The sequence below is a fragment of the Abramis brama genome, assembly GCF_963993115.1.
Source record: "Abramis brama genome assembly, chromosome: 6".
Taxonomy (NCBI): Eukaryota; Metazoa; Chordata; class Actinopteri; order Cypriniformes; family Leuciscidae; genus Abramis; species Abramis brama.
Window position 1 is genome coordinate 37331513 of NC_139968.1, and position 24140 is coordinate 37355652.

Genomic DNA, 24140 nt, shown 5'->3' on the forward strand with positions numbered 1-24140 from the left:
TGGAGCCACTTGCTACAAATGCAAGACAACAGAAAACAGACGGATATGTCTAACTTCATCTAAATCAGTGTCATTGATGCCAAACAGCTCATCTATAACTGGCTTTTAGGCTTTTTACACGTTTCTTATATGGTACAGCGGTAAATTAATGTTTGACAGACTCAGCATTTTTTATCACTTTTTTAAAATTGTTTTACTCTACAGTTGTGCAGTAGTTTTAGGGGGGGATATATGGCATTTTTAAAATGTATTTGCCAAAATTATTAATGATATTTATATACAGGTTTATTAAAAATATCAAAGTTTTATGTAAAATTCACATTAAATCTGTATTGTAAAAAGCACTATACAAATAAAGGGGACTTGACTTGAATGCTAATATAGGCTAACACAATGACGGGGTAAAATAGGCTGCATGGGACACCAGGTAAAATCTTGCCTAAGGCAGCAAATGGTCAGGGCCGGCCAAGTCATGCGACTCGAGTCCACAACCCTGCCTGTTTGTTTGTGGGATGCGCAGCTAATAAGGAATATACGGTAGACCTCAATCAAAACAGTGTCACATGGCTCAGTTGTAAAATAAAGAACAAATGGAGCAACGCTTGGATCGCCACATTTACACAAGACATCGATCCTAACATTACACCACCGATATTGTTCATTAAAATACAACTTTGAAGAGCTCTACAGCAATATGGAGACCTTTTCCTCGTTCGTTGTGTGTTTGTTCTTCTATGGTAAGACTTGATTGATGTAGGCTACTAGCTTCGGTTTTTATTTAACTATAGGAAACTGTTATGTGTTGCATGTTTTAAAATCGGACTTCTTTTCTTCTTGTTTCTTCATGATGATGGTCAAATTTCTTATTGCAAAAAAATCAGAGATGTGTTTTAGCCTATGTGGTATTTTTTTTTTTAAATTGACATTTTTTTTGCCCTGCTCTTTTAACATTTTATTGTTATGAATTCAGTATCATGTTATTTACATTAAGTATTTTTTAGCCCTTTGCCTTTCTGAGTTTTGTAGACAAGTCAAATGAGACTCAATTGAGAGCTTATTCTCCTCCATATTCTCCTCTTTTACTTCCAAGTTCATTCCCTTTTTTTCAGAGCACATACAACAAAAAAAAAAAAAAACACAATTGCCAAAGTAAGATTCATATTGCTCTATTTGTTTACCACTAACTCATGCTAGTCACAGTCTACGATTCATCTTGTGTCGTACTCTACATGTCGTAAAAATTTGTTACATCCATGTCGTTCAATGTGATTTGATCCTAGATGATTGCCGAAATCACACAGTCCGTATGCATTAGTGTGGTTAAAGTTTCCCTTGAGTTATCCTGTGTTTTGATTTTGTAAATAAAGTTTAGTATTTTTACTTGAAAAGTTTAGATGTAATGAATTCTGGAAACCCCCTGCTAACAGCAAGTTTTAGCAGCGTAAGTTTTAGGGGATTTAGCGTATAGGCTACTTGTTTATTTATCTCGTTTATTTAATAATTTACTTGATTTTATCACGGGTAATGACGCGTGCAAAATCTAAATCTCTGTCTATCATTTTACAAGTAATTCTTGATAAAGGACATTTTTTTGCACTACATTGGAAATCCCCGGTCAATTATTGACTATAGCCTACAGAAAGTGAAAGTAAAAACATCTGACGCTTACGGTAAATGCTGTATTTCCCCGAAACCTTCTTAACGCTACGTCGACCCTAAAGTTACAACTTAAGCTGTATCTTATCGTTAATACGTGTTTCCCGAAACAAAAATATTTTTCTGTAAGTCATACGTTCGGAAGGTTGGTCTGTTAGCTATACCTTATCACTGTACACTCCGCTAGTGGCCACCACTGCAGAAAGCTTACTTATCCCAGTCTACGAATATAATTCTGAAATTGTAATACACCAGTGTTCAATACGGCTAATTCATGTGTTTTCATGCAAAGAATAAAATTGTCATTACACTGATTGTTAGTTTTTTAATTATATTATCCAAAGGTACATAATCTGGCAAACCATTAGGCAAAGGCTTAGTCTATTTAAAGGGAATGATTGTGGTGGGGAGTTTGCTCAAACTATGGCAGCGATACAGCGAATAGTTTTGCTAAATCAAAGACGGCCCCGTCCGCGGAGCCATTACAAATTTTATTTCTCATGGGTTCGTACGGTATTTTCCATATTTAGGCTACAGGGGTTAGTCGATCATTTTTATCCGCCCGAAACCAGAATGTCAGTGTTTTTCTCCCACCACTGGCGCAAAAAATCCCCGGCCAATTACCTACTGTTTACAAGAAGAGATCACTTCAAAATTCACTGTTTAAATCCCTTTTGATCACTTCCGAGCACTGTACGTACGATCTACAGATCTACACGTTTATACTGAAGTGCTGAAAAGTATAGCTTACAGCTCCACCTCTGCAAACAAAAAGGAGAAAGAGAAGAACGCACACATTTGAAATGGGCCGTTATTGGTAGCAATATATGATATTGTTTATATTTGGCTATAGTTTAGATTATTTTTTATAATATCCCATGAGTCCTTATAAATTCAATTTCAACTATTTCTGAAGTGCTTATTTTATAAAGAACACCGCTTTCTCACATTACAGTGAAGCAGCCCCTGCACGAGAGAATAATTTATTCTAGAGCCATCGATATTAACAGATTCAGCACCACCGCCATGGACAGCACCTTGTAACGTCGCAGGTAGAAGGTATATCTTAAGCAACCTAGTTCGGGAAACATGCCTAGAAATGGTATACCTTTAGTTAAGTAACACCTAGAATCTTCGTAGCGCTAAGAGAATCAGGAAATCCAGCCCATATTCTCTCAGAGACGAAGCTGAATCACTTTAACGTGTTGATTAAGGTGTAGCGAATGAGCTCAAATAAAGGGAATATAATTATTCATTAATCATACTGGGCTGGGTTTCCCGAAACCTTCTTAACGCTACGTCGTTCTTAAGTTACACGTTAAGCTGTACCTTATCGTTAATACGTGTTTCCCGAAACGTCCTTAGTTAAGTATACCTTCTGTAAGTCATACTTTCGGAAGGTTGGTCTGGACCACTCTTAGCTTACCTTATTACTGTTGCAGGTCTATATGAATATAATTCTCTAGTTTTAATACACCCAGACAGTGTTCAATTAGGCTAATTCAAGTGTTTTCATGCAAAGAATAAAATTGTCATTACACTGATTGTTAATAGAATTTTAATTATATTATTATAGCCTATATAATACAATTTTATACATTTATTTTAATTAAAGAGCGCTTTTAAATGCCAGTGAAAGCAGGCTACTGTCAGTTAAGTCCTATTCGGACGCTAATATTGTTTCTCATGGGCTCGTACTGTACAGTAAGTCGGTTATTTTAGTGCTGTCCGAATCCATAATATCAGTGTTTTTTCTCACCCAACCCGCGTAAAAATCCCTGGCCAAATTAGTACTGTTTTTTGACAAACAGGTCGTACATTAATTTAATTGCCGTCTGAATCCACATCTCCGAGTTTACAAGAAGAGATTCAAAATCCACTGTTTAAATCCTTTTTGATCACTGCCGAGCACCGTACATGACGTACACTTTTATTACTGAAATGCTGGAAAGTATTTACAAGAACAATATTTCATCACAGCTCCACCTCAGCGAACAAAAATGGGAAAGAGAAGAAAGCACATAAATAATTGAAATGGTTATTATGGCAGCTATATGTTAAAATATGAAGGCAAGGCTATTATAGGCTATTATAGTTTGGGTTATTTTTTATAATATCCCATGAGTCCAAATAAATGCAATTTCAACTATTTCTGAAGTGCTTCTTTTATAAAGAGCACCGCTTTCTCACATAAACAGCCCCTGCACGAGAGAATAATTGATTCTCGAGCCATCGATATCAACCAATTCAGCACCATCGCCACGGACAGCGCCGGGTAACGTCGCACGTAAGAAGGTATCTTAAGCAGCTTCCTAAGGTATAGTTCGGGGAACACGCCTAAATGGTATACCTTCAGTTAAAGGAGAACTCCGGTCAATTTTAACATTGAGCTCATTTTTTTGTACATTTAGAGACACATCCTTGATGTGTCATTATTACAAGTGCACAGGTCATGTGAGTGATTCCTTCGGAGTGAACACGTGTGACTCTGACTGCAGTAGATGTGAAAGATATGAATAAAAATGATGTTTGGCTGAATAAACATCATTTTTATTCATATCTTTCACATCTACTGCAGTCAGAGTCACACACGTTCACTCCGAAGGAATCACTCACATGACCTGTGCACTTGTAATGACACATCAAGGATGTTAAGAGGCTAAAAGCAGGTTTAAAACTGGCCCCATTCAAGTCAACAGGGTGCAAATTTTAAAAAGAGGATAACACGGTGTAGGCAACACCTATTTTTGTCGTTGTTCTCTGTATTGACAGCACTCCAAATGTACAAAAAAATGAGCTCAATGTAAAAACTGACCGGAGTTCTCCTTTAAGTTATACCTTAAGAGTCTTCGTAGCGCGCTAAGAGACAACGTTATCGGGAAACTCAGCCCTGGTTATTATCAATTATTACCTACACATTTTAAAGTTCGCGTTGTGATGTGATTTAAATTATTATTGCAGTAAGCTCCTCTAGGAGACACTACTGGCTTTTGTATTGTTTAGCTCTGCTTATTTACGGCAGACGATCTGCTCTTCGGCAGTTGTAATATTATTGATAAATAATAGATCCACACTGTTCTCTGTTCTTCTAAAAATCCTGTTAATAAATCGTTGAAGACTACTTCCCTGAATCCGTAAATTCATGACACGCGTGAAATCAAAATTGACCCTATTTAGCCTACATTGTTGGCGCATATTACTATTCTTATGGTAAACAATTAATCCGTGCAAGTAAATATACAAAATAAAATTGTTTACCGTGGTAATCTTTAATCAAAATCTGAAAAGTTACTTCCGGTCTGGCGTTCTTTTTCTGATGAAGTAGGTTTGACGGCTTACATTGAAAACGCTTGGGTTGAAAACGCTTGGGTGGTGGTGTACTGCTTTCTTCATCTCACCCTTGATTCCTGATGGTTAGGAAGACGATTACTTGAGTCGCCCCCTGTCGTTTCAAAGAATAGTACAACGGCGAGCGCGTCGAGTATAGACCAGGGCTGCGTTCAGCCCCGACAAAACGTTGCACAACGTTTTTTAAACAGAAACGGTGATGCGTTGAACACACTGTTCTGATGACGCAAGTGTTGCCACTATGGCAACTGAGAAGGCCATTCTTTGTGTTCTTTGTGAAGAACCTTCGGAGCCTGATGAAGTCGGTATAAATATGTGTTTAATATACAAAATATGCCCGATGTTACAGTTACTGCACTTGCCGCCCAGAACAAAAGAGTACATCCCAATCGAGTGAAGGGATTGCTGAAACTGAAATGGAAGCACACATCTTACCTAATTCAGACTAAAACACATCTATTTAGCCTCACATACTGACTTTATTTGTAGTTCCTACTGTTTTAATACCCTGTATTTTCTTTCTCCTTTTTAGGAAAAGCATTTAAGTACCATTGTTTATTTCTATACCAAATGTCATACACTTGCAATGAAGCTAAAAATATAAGCAACTACATCATTATGTTGATAACCTATATTTTTACAATAAAACAAACATGTCTTCTAATATGCTCAGTTGTTGCGTATACCGAGCTGCATCGAACACATTTGTAAATTACTTTCCTTGAACCCATTGTGCGAGTTCACTTTAATACCGTGTGCTTTATATACATGTTGCTGCTGATTGGACTGCAGTTCTGACACACCCACCAAACAAGAGAAAACGCATCTCAAACCCCGTTGCACACCGGTGCATGCCGTTTCCAGGAAACATGACGTTCAACCCGGAAACCGTTGCAAAACGTTGCGCACCGTTTTGAACTTGAACTCGTCTGTTTGTGGAGGTGCGCGCGCAGTCAGTGGAGACTCGCGCTACTATGGGGTGAGATTTCGGTCACAATTCTGCGCGCGCATGATCACATTTTGAGCGTGCAAAAGGGCATTTCGCACGCGCGGTGAACTGAGTTTTGCGGAGAAATGTTCGTCTCGCAGATAAGAAAATATTGCGAGCGAACGAAAATCAATTTGGCATTTAAAATACGTATTTGGACGTTCTCTTTCGCGTGTGCAAAGTTTCACTTTCTTGCTCCTTTCATACCAGCCGTGAGCGCTCTCTAAGCGCAGACGGCTCGCTTGCTCAACACAACCCACAATATGCCATAACTCCAGCCCATCAGAGAAGAGACTGCTAAATTCTGATTGGCTGGCTTGAAAACCAATCACAAGACTCCCTGCATCACCGACTGCGGAAGAGAACTAGTGCAGTTGAGTAAAGTTGGCAGTAAATTCACAGATTCGATTGTTGTATAACCATCAGGACAGCAGTGATGGGTGAACTAAATTTGGCAACAATACAGTGAAGTTATTAAATATTTTTCATAAAAAAAATCACAAATGTACAATTGTATATACAACTTAAAATATATTTCCCCCAAAATAAGTGTTGTAGTATAACCATCATGACAGCAGTGATGTGTGAACTGAATTTAGCAACAATACAGTGAATTACAGTAAAGTTATTGAATATGTTTCATAAAAATCATAAAAATGATACATTTACAATTGTATAAAATTTAAAATATATATTTTCCCAAAATAAGTGTTGTAGTATAACCTTCAGGACAGCAGTGATGTGTGAACTAAATTAGGCAACAAAACAGTGAATTACAGTAAAGTTATTGAATATGTTTCATAAAAATAATAAAAATGATACATTTACAATTGTATAAAATTTAAAATATATATTTTCCCAAAATAAGTGTTGTAGTATAACCTTCAGGACAGCAGTGATGTGTGAACTAAATTAGGCAACAAAACAGTGAATTACAGTGAAGTTATTGAATATTTTCATAAAAATCATTTAAAAAAAATCATAAATTTACAATTGTATATACAACATAAAAAAAAATAATTTTCCAAAATAAGTGTTGTAGTATGACCATCAGGACATCAGTGATGTGTGAACTGAATTTGGCAACAATACAGTGAATTACAGTAAAGTTATTGAATATTTTTCATAAAAATTATACATTTTCAGTACAATTGTAGTCTATATACAATTTAAAATATATATTTTACCAAAATAAGTGTTGTTGTATAACCTTCAGGACAGCAGTGATGTGCGAACTGAATTTGGCAAAAATATAGTGAATTACAGTAAAGTTATTGAATATTTTTCATAAAAATCATAAAAATTATACATTTACAGTACAATTGTAGTCTATATACAATTTAAAATATATATTTTACCAAAATAAGTGTTGTTGTATAACCTTCAGGACAGCAGTGATGTGTGAACTGAATTTGGCAAAAAATATAGTGAATTACAGTAAAGTTATTGAATATTTTTCATAAATAATAATCATAAAAAATATGCAAAACGATATTTATACAAAATAAGTGTTGTAGTATAACCATCAGGACAGCAGTGATGTGTGAACTGAATTTGATGACACTATAGTGTGTGACAGTGAAGTTATTGACTGTTTTCGTAGTAACGGGTTTTGCACTTTTCAGACGGTCCCTTCGGATCTGTCTCTCGCTGCCGCCTGCGCATAGAGATCAATGTATGTTGTCCACTGCGAGGGAAAGCTCGTTTGGAGGAAAATTAGGTTGTAGCTGCTTGTCTACATTACTACGATTAAAAAGAGGTGTTATTTGTGCAGTAACAACGTTTAGGTCACGAGTTATTGACCCGGGAAGTTCGAATCTGTGAATTTACTGCCAACTTTACTCAACTGCACTAGTTCTCTTCCGCAGTCGGTGATGCAGGGAGTCTTGTGATTGGTTTTCAAGCCAGCCAATCAGAATTTAGCAGTCTCATCTCTGATTGGCTGGAATTATGGCATATTGTAACGCTGGGTTGTGTTGAGCAAGCGAGCCGTCTGCGCTTAGAGAGCGCTCACGGCTGGTATGAAAGGAGCAAGAAATTAAGTGAAACTTTACACACGCGAAAGAGAACGTCCGCGCACATCCAAATACTTATTTTAAATGCAGAATTGATTTTCGTTCGCTCGCAATATTTTCTTATCTGCAAGACGAACATTTCTCCGCAAAACTCAGTTCAGGTGCGTGTGAAATGCCCTTTTGCACGCTCAAAATGTGATCTTGCGGCGCAGAATTTGACCGAAATCTCACCCCATACCGCTGCGGAGCCAGGCGAAAGTATAAACAAGGCAGTCTGCTATGAGCAGAGATGGAGAGGAGGGGCGCTAAAGTAAAACCCTGCCCTCTGTTCAATATTCCGTTTCACTTGGAAATACGTCATAACACTAGTCGTTTGCAACTTCCGGTTCACGCGGACATTAAATCGCCTAAAAAGGGAATATACTGTATATTTGTATAATTAACAACAACGAATTATAATCAATTATGAATATACAGATAGGCTATAGATCAAATTTCAGAATAACCTAGCGGAAATAATTTCACATCGAATAATCTGATCGTCCGCCGAACCGACCGTAGCCTACGATCTTATCAATTCTCAAAAAGGATTATTCTTCTTATAAACTCTTGAGGTCTTCTGGTCATGAAGAATAACTTTCCGTTCTATAAGATTGCTTACTAAAGTAGGCCTACTCATCAATATAAAGCTTGTAGCTTATGGGTCACACATAAGAGACTTGTGCAGAGACAATCAAGCGTATAGTTTTAATAAATTAAACTATAAAAACATACGACTACATTTAACAAAAAAACATATAGAAACACAATAACGAAAGTAAATAAAGAAACAAAGAGCAGATCACAGAAGGTCAACATATCACAAACAGTTAACCTTTGAGAGCCAGCAAAGAATCAAATCACATTAAAGCAGTGGCATTTAAATGCATTTAAATCTCGATACAAATAATACTTGCATGGATTTTTGGTGCAGCAAAAATGCGTGTGTGTGAGTGTCCGACTTAGTTAGTTAGTTAGTTGGAAGCGTTCTTTCGGTTCTTCCGAGTGCGTGTCGTTCGCGGGGAGTTCAAACGGTTTACTTGTAAGCAAAGTTGTCAGAAACTCAGGCTAAGTCCATTTCACTCGTAGATAGAAATGAATGAGCAAGAGACTAAAACAAAGCAAAACATAAAACAAAACTCAGAGAGAGGACAAACCTAGAGAGACAAAAACAAACTTGAAGAAGACAAAACTTGAAAGGAAAGATGATGACGGTGCATCGTCCTTTAATGAAATCGTAGTCCACACCTTTACTGGCTGTCCCTGCCAACTGGACTTCTTGCTTGGCATGAGAGGGGAGTTGAGCTGATTACGATCTGTTTGAAGCTCACGAAGGAGCTTGGAGGTGTTTCTGTTTAATTTCTGGGTTTTTTTTTTTTTAAACCACTGCTACTCTCTTTCTTCATCTTATGGACTACCTGTCTGTCTTCATATTCGTGCTTGTCTGCAATCACAGCAACAGTGTGACTCTTACAGTGTTTTATATCTAATTTCAGGTGTGTTTGGTGATACAGTTGGTGAAATAGTGTCAGTGATGGAGGGAGACACTGTCACTCTACACACTGGTCTCACTGAAGTCCAGATTGGAGATGTGATAGACTGGAGATTTGGACCAAACGCAGTTCTCATAGCTAGAGTCAATAGAGCAGCAGGTACAACAAAAATATATGATGATGTTATTGATGGGAGAGACAGATTGTACATAAACGAGCAGATTGGAGATCTCATCATCACAAACATCAGAACTGAACATTCTGGACTTTATAAACTAAGCATCCATGGCAGAAACAAAGAGATGATATACAATGTCAGTGGTGAGTATGTCAGGGATTTTTAATGTAATAACTAGCTTATTTTATTATTCTTATTTTTAACTTGTCAGATCTTAACTTAAAGGGGTCTTGACTAAATTTTTCCATTCTCCTTCATAGCGTCACGTTTCGTCTGTTACTGATTTGAAAACGCGACCTCTGGCGGTTAAAAAACGTACAGATTGTGCCTTTAATAGACCTAAAATGTGGATTTGAATAGTTACAAAATATTGAATCAAATTTTTATATTTGAAGATGGGGTGTGGCATATCAGTAGTAATTTCAATTTTGTCTATTATTACACAATGTTATATATACGGTTGATCTCTGAGTAACTATTTTTGTTTTTCCTCCAGTTTTGTCAGATAAAACTGATGGGGTGAAGACTGTGCCAGTGATGGAGGGAGATTCTGTCACTCTACACACTGGTGTTACTGAAATACAGAAATATCATCTCATTCAGTGGATATTCAGAAACATTGTAATAAGTTCAATCGATAAAACGTCCAAAGTAAGGCCAATAAAAAAGCATAATGCTAAGCCATTCTTAAAAAAGTTGGAGGTGGATCATGAAACTGGATCTCTTAAAATCAGGAGCATAAGGACAGAACAGTGTGGAATTTATATCCTACAGATGACCTGCAGCACTCATACCATACATAAGAGATTCAATATAACTATTTTTGGTGAGTACTGTACTTTAAGAATACAAATTCACAGTTTCATTATCTCCTTCTGTAGAAGTGTAAATTAAATCATCCACTATGGATGATTTGTCTATTAATGGGGGCCATGTGTAACCTGAATAATTTTATAGACTAAAAAAAAAATTACAGGGCACGGAATGCAGTATTTCATGACAAGTAAATGTTCAAGGCATAGTTCACCCAAAAATGAAAATTAGCCCATGATTTACTCACCATGAAGCCATCATAGGTGTATATGACATTCTTTTTTAAGACGAATACAATCGGAGTTATATTTAAAAAAAATGTCCTGGCTCTTCCAAGCTTTATAATGGCAGTGAATGGCTGTTTCTGTCTTCAAAGTGCATCTATCCATCATAAAAGTGCATCTACACGGCTCCAGGGGGTTTAATAAAGGCCTTCTGAAACAAAGCCATGCATTTTTGTAAGAAAATAATCATATTTAAACGGCCATACGCAGTCTACTTGCGCCCAAAGCACAACATATGCAACTTATGACATCATAGCGTTGTCACAATCCACACAAGGAAACAGGCAAAATCCAAACGCAGTGTAAATTCTTTTATTTAGGGTAATCCAAATCGTAGTCTTCCATGCAAAAAGGTCAAAATCCAAATATCAATCCAAGAACAGAAAACAAACTGGGAATAGTGGTGGATTTTTTCCCTAAGCCTAACTACCTGGGTCTCGTCTACTGGCGACGTCCCCACTCGGGTAGATTATTCCCTAAACTACCTGGGTCTCGTCTACTGGCGACGTCCCCACTCGGGTAGATTATTCCCTAAACTACCTGGGTCTCGTCTACTGGCGACGTCCCCACTCGGGTAGCTGATATCTGAGTCTCGTCTCCTAGCGACGTCCTCACTTGGATACCTTATCCTAACTTGTTTTCTCTAAACTAACTTACTTCCTAAACTAGCTTCCTGCGCAGGAATAAATCGACAAACAGACTCTGGAAATTGTCCCTCAAATGCTTTAATCACGGCCGGGAGAGTTTCTCGAGCAGTTCTCAAAGAAATCTCTCCCAAGAAGCAAGGCCGGAGGATCTCAGACAAATTCCATTGAGAATCCCACCGAAAAACACATATACAACAGTTTTTATAGAATCAAGAAAACAAATAAGACTAACATGTCACCTTCAATATGATTGGTTCAATTGGTTCAAAAGCCCCAACCTTTTCCCTCTATCACTGGCATAAGCAAACTCTGATTACTTATCACAAGGTTTTTGCGAACTAGTCATGTCTAGTTTCAGTTCCCCTTTCTGTATTTATACACATACAGTCAGTCACAAGTTTTTCCCCAGAGTTTGGACACATTAAAAGCATATGAATGTAATTCCTGCAAGAAAAACAAATGCTAGTTAATTTTAGATTAGTTAGATTAATTTAAAGTTGATTAATTAAAATCCACCACAGAATACAGGGAACTGAAGTGGTGTGATACAAAACAAGGACACATACGAAAACAGACAGGGTTTTATACACAGGGAACTAACAATGAAACAGGGAACAGCTGAAACAATGATGATAGAGAGCTGAGCGTAATTAACAGTGATTGGTACAGACAAGGATTGTGGGGAATGTAGTTCAATATGTGGATGACACCGTGGGGAAGAGGACCTGGAGGACCACATCTGTTTAACTTTGCATTTAATGAATGAGCACTGTGTCACTGTTTGTCCGACTGTTTATACTGTGTCTTATTTTAGTCTTTATTCTAAACTGTTTTAATTATTTTTAGTTCTTTCTCGTTTCTTTATTTTAAACTGTATATTCTTATTTCTTCTGATTATTTTTAATAGTATGTAAAGCACTTTGAATTACCATTGTGTATGAAATGTGCTATATAAATAAACTTGCCTTGCCTTGCCTTGCCTCTAGTGGATACCAGGAATACACAAACCAGACACTGTGACAAGCGTAGTGCGTCATGGCGTAGTGTAAATATCAGCAGTGCGTCTCTTGCATAAGTTGCCCTTTACACTTAAGTCGAATCTGTATGTTAGTTTGGCCCAAAGCTTTTTTTTTTTTTTTACTTTATAACGTTTTAAATATGGATATTTTCTTTACACAAACTCATCTCTTCACTTCAGAAGGCCTTTATTAATCATGTGGAGTCATGTGGAGCACTTTTGTGATGGATAGATACACTTTTATGGACTTCCAAAGACATACACCCATTCACTGCCATTATAAATTTAGCTCAGAAGAGCCAGGACATTTTTTTTATATATATAACTGATTACCGGTATATTAGTCTAAAATAAGAAAGTCATCTAGGCTGACTTAATGGTGAGTAAATCAAGGGCTAATTTTCATTTTTGGGTGAACTATCCCTTTAATGAATGTCTTGCACAGAAATACAAAAGCCAGTATATCAATAAATATCAGCACCTCAAGTTTATTCCATTTCATGAATATAAAAGAGAATGTACTTTTCTTTTTGTAGATAATACATCACCTTTTATAAAAATGCACCCAGAAATGTTTTCTGTTTGTTCTCCATTTGTGTGTGCTGATACAGATGCAGTGAAGTCAGTGTCAGTGATGAAGGAAGATTCTGTCACTCTACACACTGATCTTACTGACATATATGACGAGATACTGTGGATGTTTGAATATGAAGACTCTCTCATAGCTTCATTTAATAGAACTGCCCAAAACATCTCCACATATGAAGGTGATGATGGGAGATTCAGAGACAGACTGAAGCTGGACAATCAAACTGGATCTCTGACCATCACGAACACCAGAACTGATCATACTGGACTCTATCATCTAGAGATCATCAGCAGCAGACACACCTTACACAAGAGTTTCATTGTTAATGTGTGCAGTAAGTAGCTGAAGTCTTTCATTTATTTCAGTTGTTAAATATTTTACGTTTATATATATATATTCTTATTATGTAGATCATCTTAAATTTAAGAAATTACTGTAAGTAAAACCGGATATTATTGTTTCAAAAAGGATAAACTGACAGCATCTGTGGCACGGTGTCATTGATCACAGAGAGACAATGTAAAAATGGTTTATTTTTTACTAAGACTCTCAGGTAACACTTTAGATTACAGCCCGTAAAGTACTCCGTAAGTAAAACGATTTTACAGAGTAACTTTCGGTAATTATTGTGTAGCTATAAAGTATGTGCGTGTAGGTAAAAGGGAACAATGTGTAAAGTTTGGAGGAAAAGGGGGTAGCAAACAGGAAAATTAACAAATTATTTTTACTGGAAGTATTTTAGAACAAAGGACATCAAATTTATGTTTAGTTAATTAATGTTTACTTAATGTTTAATTAAAGCAATTTAATCCACACTGCATAGCTTTTTGTAATAATAGTGTACCAATAGGCTTTTAAAAAATTACGGGGTACATATCAGTGAATTTATACAGTAATTTTTAATAGCAAAAGTGCAGTTGTATCAAGGCAAGTCAAACTAAAACTATTACAACTTTTTTAAATTTCTGCAATTTCGGATTCTGCAGTCGCGCGCAGTTTCTCTCCACCGTCTGATCAAAAGCATGATGGGAAACGACTTGATGACGACACAGCTTAATGCTCATTGGTTTAAACAACCGTGATGTGTTGTTCTCTTTTAAAATGTTTGATTTTAAAACTCTGATTTCATGTTTTTGTGTATATAAGTTATGTGTGAATATTTCCAAACTTTCTGACAGTGCTATCAGAGCAACAGAACTTAAATTACATCCAGTTAATCAGCAACAAAGTGTGAGTGTGAATCCTGTGATATCCACCTTTGATCTCACATGTGTCTGATACACTCAAGCATTGGTGTGTTGGAAATCGGCTGCGGCTGGATGTAACCGATCAGTGAGAGTTGCCGTGTGCAAGAGCTGAAAACAGAGACGTGAAGTCTGACACTTTCTGCTTCCCGTAGTTTGCATACTTTATCACAGCTGAAGTGAAATAAATGCAATCTTTGTCAAATACACAGATGTTTCAGATACGTTTCCATTTAATTATGTACTGCTTAATACAGGATACAAGAATAAGTTCAACATAAGCCTATGGCCTACTATTTAAATACCAATTTAGTGGGGTCTATGTTTTTTTACCAGTTTTATTTTGATAAACATGACACAATATAACATTGCGACTACATGAAAAGATATTTTACTTTTATAAAAAACAGATTTGTGAGCTTTAGAGTAACTGAAGGAGTGAAAATAAACGAAACACACGTGATCACGAACAGTTGTGTCGTCATCAGAGCTCGTTCACGCGCTCTGGAGAATCTGCGCTGGTTGAGTTCTCCGGCTGCTCTCGAATCGATCTTGCAGTACTTTGATGACATACGTCACAGTCACATGGCGTCGGCGCTGTATCAAGTCAGGCGCAATTTCTAACCGGCATGCACTGCTTCAAGACAGCCGCCGATCGTTCTGTGCAGAGCTGCATGAAGTCGAACAAGGTTTAGATCTCTGCAGGACAGTAATAGGAGTTACCAGATCAGTGGACGAGGCCATGACCAGAGAGGCATTTTCCACCCCGTTTCCTGATTTTCCCAAGTCACAGTGAGGGTAGGGTTTAGGGTGGGGTCGGGTGAAGGGCATTATTTTATTGAATGATTTATAAACACCCACCAGTTTGAAAACACCCACAAATTTAGATACGCCCACTTTAGTTCCGCAGAGACCCCATACCTCAAAGAGGAACAAAACACTTTCATGCACTTTTACGTGGACTGTTCCCTGTGGGTGGAATGATCTGCCCAACTCAACTCGAGCTGCTGAGTCTGTGGCCATTTTACAGAAATGACTGAAGTCGCATCTTTTTCAGCAACACTTGATCCATTAATACTAATACTTTCTCTTCTATTCTATATCTATTTATAACTGCATTAGATTTAACTGGTAAGGGTCATAGCATATTGTTGTCCTATTGTTAGTTTAACTGCTTATCTTGTTCTCATTTGTAAGTCGCTTTGGAGAAAACGTGTCTGCTAAATGAATAAATGTAAATGTACTCGAGAAGAGAGAACTGTCCGGCTTGCCTGCACTTTTCTCTCTCCTCCTCTAATACTCTCGCATACATTTCAGGCGAGGTGAGGCGCATCCTCAATAAGCCTAAAACAGATAATAACAATAGCCCCTTTTACACAGACAGTCTTTACTGGTAAATTACCTGTAAATTACCAGTGAGAAATCATGTGTGAACAGGACCTTTTCGAAAGTACCGGTAAATCAGTTTTGGAAATTTACCAGTAGGCTATGGGAAGTTTTAACATTACCAGTAAATCACTGGTATGATGCTGTGTGTATACACAAAATGAAGATTATTGGTATTGTTAGGGGGTTAACAGCTCTAAGACCCATGGAACAGATATGATGAAAGAAGACCATGAGTCGTGAAGTTTAATCAAAAAGAGGAAAGTTTACTGAAGAATAGTTTGCAGTTTCATCGGTAGAGCCAGCGTCAAAGTCTCACGAGGAGGTCGCAAGCCAACTCTACCTTACACAAAATCTCACACCAATTATACCTTTTCCAAGGACATACATTACATCATTACTACTTCTGATTGGCTTAGAGAACATAAAGTCTAAACATTCTAAAGTCTAAAAATTCTATATTTATGGATAGATAGAAGGGTACGTCAACATTAATCAAAATAATTGCCATCTGAGTCCATGATTTGTTCCGGTGATAACCTCGGAGGTTGTCGAAAGGCGTCTTGTGTTCTGCTGCTACTTATCACGAGACCTGTACAGAGCATTCAACGCATACACAAAAGCACAAGGGAATCGCAGTTTCCCCAAGGTTATAGTAAGCCTGAGCTCACTATTATCAGGACTTACTACCAAAACATACTGATAAAGCCTTCCCTCCTCAGAAAGACGAACAGATAATGTTCACTATATTCTTTAGAGAAATACACATAAAATAAGTACAGTTCTGTGAACCAGATCACATAAGTCAAGTAGAGGTTGAGCCCTATAACAGAGTCATCTGATGAGGGTCTTCTTCAAATTTGCCCACTTCTATTAAGTCATTAGCTGTTTTCCCAATACAAAGAGTCTGTTCTCAAGGTCCTCGTTCAATGCAATAAAGATTATAGAAAGAAACTGGTTAAACACTTACAGCAAGCATATGATTAAAACTTAAAAATGTGAATCACTTATTGAATATAGAATTGATTAACTTGATTAGCAATGGTTATAGGAATAATGTAAGAACTCAAAAGGATAATATATATTGAAGAGACAAGGGATTTTGACCCCAACCCTTCAGTATGATCACATACGTCTGTACGTATTTCTTCACATTAATCAAAAGTCTGCTCTTATGGAGATAACGTGATTACATCTTTGACCATTGCCCAGCCTTTTTTTCCATTCATCAGCGGTTGGATATTATTATGCATGTCTTTTGTTTTTAAGAGCAAAAGCACATTCTGTTTGATCATCTGCTTTTGCCTGTAACTCAGTCATAAAAAATTTTGTCAAATTGAACAGATAGTAAAACTGAAGCACTTCTTCTTATGCCGACGAATTAAGACAAGGCGCAGCGTTTAAAGATCACTTCCAATAATGACTGTCATCACAGAATTTTGATGCTAATGTGTGAACGGTCTCTTACCGGTAAAAAGCCAGACGTCAATGATGGTACTGGTAATTTTATGGTAATTTACTGCGATTGCTGTGTGAAGGGATAATGAGTAAAAAAATAAAGGAGGACAGAAACGCCAGTTCTCTTGCATCATCTCGTGTTCGAGATCCACCTATAGGGAAGGGCATCCGTACTTGACCTCTGCAGAAGCATCCAATTGCACCAGTGTCTATATCGTTTTACATCATCTTAGATCAGTTTTATAAATTTGTACATATTTAATGAAACATTTGTATAATTAAAAGGAAGAGTTATAGACAAAAGTCTCTGATTAACCAAGTTCTTCATAACATAAACAAAACAAGCCCTACAATTTAATAAAATATCACATATTATAAAGACACTTCACATGTAATGGTGTTAGATGATTTGGTCAGTGAATTTAATACTGTAGATTACACCTTCAATAAAACATTTGTAATAGGTTTATAAAAGGTGTTTTATATAGGTTTAGGCTGACCAGCAGGGTTCACCAGCATGTGGTGTTTCACTTCGAAACAGTGAATCATTTTTGGAAAGCAACGGACCCTTTTCACATTTCCGGTTTCTCAAAAGCGGAAGTCATCATAGTTGGGTGAAATTCTATAGCGGTGAATTAGAGACTACATTAAATATTTTTTTTTTTGTGTTCCCATTTGTTCAAGTTGCAAAAGAAAACAGTGTTTCACACTGGATAAAAATAGAAGGGAGATTGATAACGGCAGTCAAAAGAGGGGGAAAAGACGTGTACATATGACATGACTAAACTTCAAAATACAAAAATCTAAAAACAAGAACAAAACCAAACGCTGCCACCATGTTTTTTTTTAATGTTTTTTTTTTAAAGTAATTTCATTACTACAGAAAAAAAACCTAGTAAAAAGTTCAAGCAAAAAGACAAATACATATATAAATCAAAAATACAAATGAAATTTGGTTTTCATGTAGGTCTATAGTATACTGCCGAAATTGCCTATTAAAGACATTAAATAGGCAAACAAACAAAGTAAATGTAAAAAATGAAACCACATATTCTTCACTCTATGAATTTAATATAAATGATAATTATTTAAGTTGAGTCAAATTCAGTCAAGAGCAGTGAATCATTCTCTTTTTCTTTTTCTTTTTTTTTGTTGGTTGATTGTATTAAGGACACAGACAGCAGTAGGTTTCTTAGGCTGCGGTCACTTTAAGATCTAATGCATGGATCTAATATACTGACATATCCGAGTTTCTCTCAAATGTTGACGTTCACTTAAGACATGACTGACTGTTTACGTGAGATGGTTAAAACCAGTGTAGGAGTATCCTGGAGAGAGAATTAAAATTTGCCGGAAGTAGTCTGGGTTTTCCCAGGCTATGAGACAGGCATTTTGACATAACTTTGTGTGTATTTAGGTGTGTAGAAGCACAATAAGTTGAGTCGAAAGAGAAGTCAAGTCCGAGTAAAAATGCATCCGAGTCCAATACCACGAAGAGTTGTACTTGAGTCCAAGATCGAGAATCCCAACACTAATATAGTGTTATAAATGTACATACATAAAATAAAAATAAAAACATACAAACATTTGCAGAATTTACAATGCTGATGACTGTTAAAAAGCACCATGACAGTTTGTGAAAAAGGTCCATTGTTTCAATTGGTTCATAGGATGTGTCTGAAATCACCCCCTACCCTCACTCACTATTCCCTACATTACTTCACTAATATAGTGCACTTGAAGGAGTGAATGAAAAACAAGTGAGTGAATTCAGACACTGAGTGTGCCGGAAGGGCTGCCGCTTTTGCATAGTTTGTGTTTGCGGTTTAATAATCATTTGAAACGTAGCAAACTGGCAGCTCCAGTAGTAATGAAAAGATTTGTCCTGAACTCTGTCATGTTTAAACCTTAATTAAACAATTTAAAAATCAACAAATTAAAATTAACAAATTAAAAAGGAATTTAAACCTGTACGATATTATGCTGTAGCCACATTGGACCAGTGGTTTGGAAAATGGATGGATGATCCGGCTGTGGCACCATCTTCTGCTCAGACGCGGGAATTCATTTGGCACGACCCTCGCAGTGCATTATGGGAATTCTCTAGCCATTGATCATACATCGGTTGTACACTCGTTATTGTGGTGCATTGTGGGATAGAATGAGTTCACTCGATAATGTCCACTATGGTCTCAGACACCACTACAAATGGCTGTCCCCTCAAATAAAGGCCTATGTAAGTGTATAGGGGGCGATTTCAGACACAGCCAAAGTTTCAGAAAGCTTTGTTTCTCCTGTCACTATAAGTGGAGTGAGTCAGTATTCAGGGAAAGGCTCCCTCTGGAGGGCGGATGAATGATTGTGTTGGTGAGATGTTACAGAGTATATGTTGATCTTTGTCATTCACATGTGTTTGAACAGATGCAGTGAGAACCATAAGAGTGAATATGGGAAAACATGTTACTCTAGACAGTGGTGTCACTAAAATACAGAAATATGTCCGACTGCTGTGGAAGTTTGGAGATGAAGATACTCTCATAGAATTCAATGGAACAAATTTAGTCTTTTCACGTGATGGGAAATTCAAAGACAGAATCCTTTATCATGAAAATGGATCTCTTACCATCATTGATATTGGAATTGAACACTCTGGATTTTATCATCTAGAAATCATCAGTAGCAGACACACCTTAGTCAAGAGATTCAATGTTTTTGTCACTGGTGAGTACCTTACACCTTTCAATGAAATAATTATTTATATTTCAATTTTATTTGGGCCTCTTACTCTCTTTGTAAGATGTTCTGAAAATAACGCATTTGCATTATATTATAATGTATTTGTTTGTAATGTATTTTAATAGATGGATACCAAACACTCATTATAAAGATGATTATAATTATTCATTTATTTAACTGACTCCTAAAACTCATGCAGTTTTAGTCATAGTTCACAGTTTGTTATAGATAAGTCTCTCTTTAGCGGTTGCAGCAGATCTTGAACACCCAGGTTATATTTCACTGATCTGTGTTGCTGTTCTGCTTCTGGCTGTAACTGTTGGTTGGATCATCTATTGTCGCATGATCCATAGAAGAGGTAAGAACCACCTACAGATTTTTCAATGCAGACAGGAAAAGAATCCGATGATGGACTAGAAAGTCCAACAATATTGTATACTGTTCTACTCTAGCGTTTCTTTGTAGAAAACTCTGAATTTCACATTTCCTCTGATTTCACTGTACTGGCAAAAGCATCCCTATGGAAAAATCAACATTTCAGACAGAACTTGTTTAATGACATATGTGCTGATGTTCTGTAACTTTAAATTATAATGTTCATTAAGCTCTCTTTACATTCTGTGATTCATTGCTTTCTTACAGGAAAAACTTGGTCACATGATCTGAGAGAATCCCAACAGGATGCAGCTACCACAACACAATATTCATTTTATTAAAATTATAAAAATCATTTACTTTTATAAGCCTCACAACTTTTAAACTGTTACCTGCTGAAATACTTTGCAGACACTACCTTTACTTATGGAAAATTTGAATCCTCTTTTACTGGGAGCATACATAATTTAACTATGTGTGACGCTCAGGGCTTTTTTAACCCTCAGGTACATTTTATAAAACAAGTACTTGCAAACACTACAAAGTACCTACAATAACTTTAGCTAATGTAATTATTTGTTAGCTTCAGCTTACAAACCAGCTTTACTCACCTTGGTGTTGTTCTAATGTCGTATGCCTTTCTTTCTTTTATGAACAACAAAAGGTGATAAAAAAAAAAAGTCTCACTTACATATAATGGCAGTCAATAGTGACCGGCCTCAAGCTTTTTAAAAAATATGCAAACGTATCAAAGAATGATATTAAATATATCCCATGCGACACATTTTCTATATTCCATGTATTCTGGGGCTACACAATGTGAAATTTCGTTGGTCTTCTGTGCTCGACTTGCATGTTTGTGAGAGACTATTAGTGCCTCAGTTTACTCTGACTCGCCTAGAAAAACACACAAGCTGTGAGAAATCAAGATTAACAAAAACATGACATGAAATACAATCCTTGTACCTGTTGTGTTCGTCGTAACAAGACTGTCATTCTGACTGTCATCTGACAAACAGATATACAGTATAAGTCAAATGAAGACTTCTAGGGTGAAGTATCCCTTTGTGTGCAACCACAAAACACAAACAGAAAAGACAGAACGAGTCCTGAACAGTTCAGCTTGCTGATGTGAATTAATGAATGCAGTGACTGGTTGTACTGTAACAAAGACATAACAAGTTGCTGTTCTGAACTTTCACCTTCACTGACCCTCAGAAGTTGCAGAAGTGCTCTTGTAGTGCACACAAGGTCTAAAGATGCAATAAAGGCTCTTCTTATTTTTCAAAACTCTGTAATATGTTTGCACAGTTATGCACACATCTCTGAACTACCTCAAAACTTATTGCAACTCAAATATAACTATTGCAACACTTCTAATGTCACAGAGCACCAAGAGTTTATATTTCATTTTTTACAAAGTAAAAATAAACCTTTCAAGGCATAGAATCCCAAAAATCAATGGCAATAGTATTGATTCAACATTACAAAGTGATATTTTACCAACATCAATTGTGCACCCTCAGTTAATGTGAATGCTATGGTAATGCTATTGAATCAACATTACACTATGATTGATTCTACATCACCGATGCTGAATCAATATTGAAATTAACAAAAATAATCAATGGCAATATTGTTGAAAATAGTTGAAATCATGTCTCCTGCACTTCAAGAAATCTGTTAAATGACGTTAGAACTTTATTCAGGAAATTCCTAATAAACTTTACTAAAGCAAGGTGCATTTTTTAAGAATGTAGAAAAATAGATGCTTTATTTAAACAGTTTAATAACTTTATCTAATAACAATGAGTAACAACACAAATCAAACGCAAATAGGCACGCAAAACAAAGGAACAGAGCAATAAAGTAGATGCACCATTGTTTGAAACTGTGCTAGAGAAGTCATGCAAGTATGTGCTTCAACAAACAAGACTTCTGGATAGGATGCACCTACTGTATGTTTTCTCTCTAGTGAGGAAGCATTAGACTGAGAAGTGCACATGCAAAACCAAAATAGGCGTTTACCAATCAGTGCCAATTTCAAACTACAATTTTTCAACCATTTTTCAACAGACTTGCTAAAATCATGAATGCCCACCCCTAAACCAAGCCCCCAGTGGATTAGAGCAAATCAGGTAAAGTGGTTGAAAATGCCCATTGTGGTTTGAAAACGCCCCACTGATAGAGAAACACGCACTAGTGTTCTGCAGAGATACATGCCTGAATGATTGTGTGATCAACTACAAATCACTGTTAGTTCAATCTCACTGTCTCCACCCATTGTGTGCTGTTGGCTTTCATCAAAATTTCAATGCTGATCCAACACACTTTAAAATGTCACATCCAAATGATGGTTTGGATCAAAACTCAACATTGTATCAATGTTACCTTGCTATCTGGGATAGGCTACCATCTGACTTGTTTTACAATTTTCAATGATTAATTGTAAGTTTAAATGTTGTCTTTGTTTCTCTGATATGTTATTTGATTGCTGATGTCATACCATCTGTTTTCTGTTTTCTTTTAACTTTGTCATTGGTCATTTGGAAGTTTGAATCTTGTCTGTGTTTGTATGTAAATGAGTTTCGTTTTAACACAGGGGTATTCCAGAAAACCTGTTATGCGACATTCCTGTGTAAGTTTACTCAGAGTAAGCAGATGACCTTAACTTTCGGTTCCAAATTCGTGATTTGGGACACCACATAACACTAATAAAAAATAAAAAAAAAAGAATTGGGGGTCCCCAAGATATTCTTATTTTAGTAAAAAAATAAAAAATAAAAAAAAAACACCCGTCATCTGGGGATACATGTTACAGGGATTCTTAATAGCGTGTGTGTGGCAGAGAGCAAACGTAAATCAGATGTTACACTGTTTATCTCCTTTATATTGTTTCACTCCTCACCTTATTTTATATAATTTTATATTTTTTCTACTGTCAAATATTATGTTGTGTACCACATTATCTTCACAATTGAGATAAGGGGACAGTCTCCATATTTGATGCATCTTTTTTATATAAAGACTATAAATACTTTGCTGCCCCTTTTTCTGAAACAAATACCAATAAAAACAGATTTTATGATGATTTAATTTGTCATGTAATTATTGAGTTTGTAATCAGAAGTATAGAGTCTAATCAACTGTATTTTTTATTTTATTTTTATTTTTTATATTATTATTATTATTATTATTGGAAGGTGGCGCTAATGGAATGGTGAGTTTCTGGTTAGGACACTAGATGGCACACTAGTAGTATAATATCATAGACAGTAAAAGAAATGGACACAGCGACCCCATAGATTTCAACGGAGAAAAGCGAAGCAAATTAAAAGCACTCACTTCCTGATGGCTGAGCGTAGGCCTACTGTGCAGACTGAAAATGACCTTGATGACGTAGAACCCATCTGACAGTTGTAAGTCTTCTAGTAGCTGTGCCAAGAGAAATCTGAATCATTCCCTTCCGAATCTTGCAGAGACGGAGAGCGTGAGTAGGAGCTGTCCATGAGCTGTCCATGGTCATGCTGATGTTTACTACATCTGCAGCACATGTAGGAAGACAGTGAGGTAGTAGATGAAAGTAACACTTATATACTGATATATCGAGCTCTGTGAGTGATCTGAGCTATGAACTGACAGAATCTTTGAGATGGAAATGCTGGAGGATATGTTTACAATACAGGAGCATTTGGTGGAAATAAATACATAATGATGGTGAAATGAAGCTTTGTGAAGCACTGAGGCTTTCTCTTTAACTGTATCGTAAAATGGTTAATTAGGCTACTCAAAGCTTTTCAACACGGTTTGTTGTTAAAATGTAGAAATCTGCCTTTTGCAGGTAACCCAGCCATTTTTTTTATTGTTTCAAAT

At 36.5% G+C, this 24140-nt stretch overlaps 2 protein-coding genes across 2 annotated transcripts in view; one reads left to right on the top strand and one right to left on the bottom strand.

The window, feature by feature from the left end:
* The window catches only part of LOC311085924 (uncharacterized protein), a gene marked incomplete at its 5' end in the record, with an annotated part of 115741 nt that overhangs the window by 85956 nt on the left and 5645 nt on the right, over nucleotides 1–24140 (bottom strand). The window lies entirely within an intron of this gene.
* Nucleotides 547–23358, top strand: LOC311084842 (uncharacterized protein). The gene is made up of 7 exons (XM_084117118.1): nucleotides 547–737; nucleotides 9543–9860; nucleotides 10214–10543; nucleotides 13091–13402; nucleotides 19578–19877; nucleotides 20137–20250; nucleotides 20535–23358. Exons 1-7 carry the CDS (start codon nucleotides 695–697, stop codon nucleotides 20606–20608), a joined length of 1491 nt encoding a protein of 496 aa, XP_083973244.1. The 5' UTR covers nucleotides 547–694; the 3' UTR covers nucleotides 20609–23358.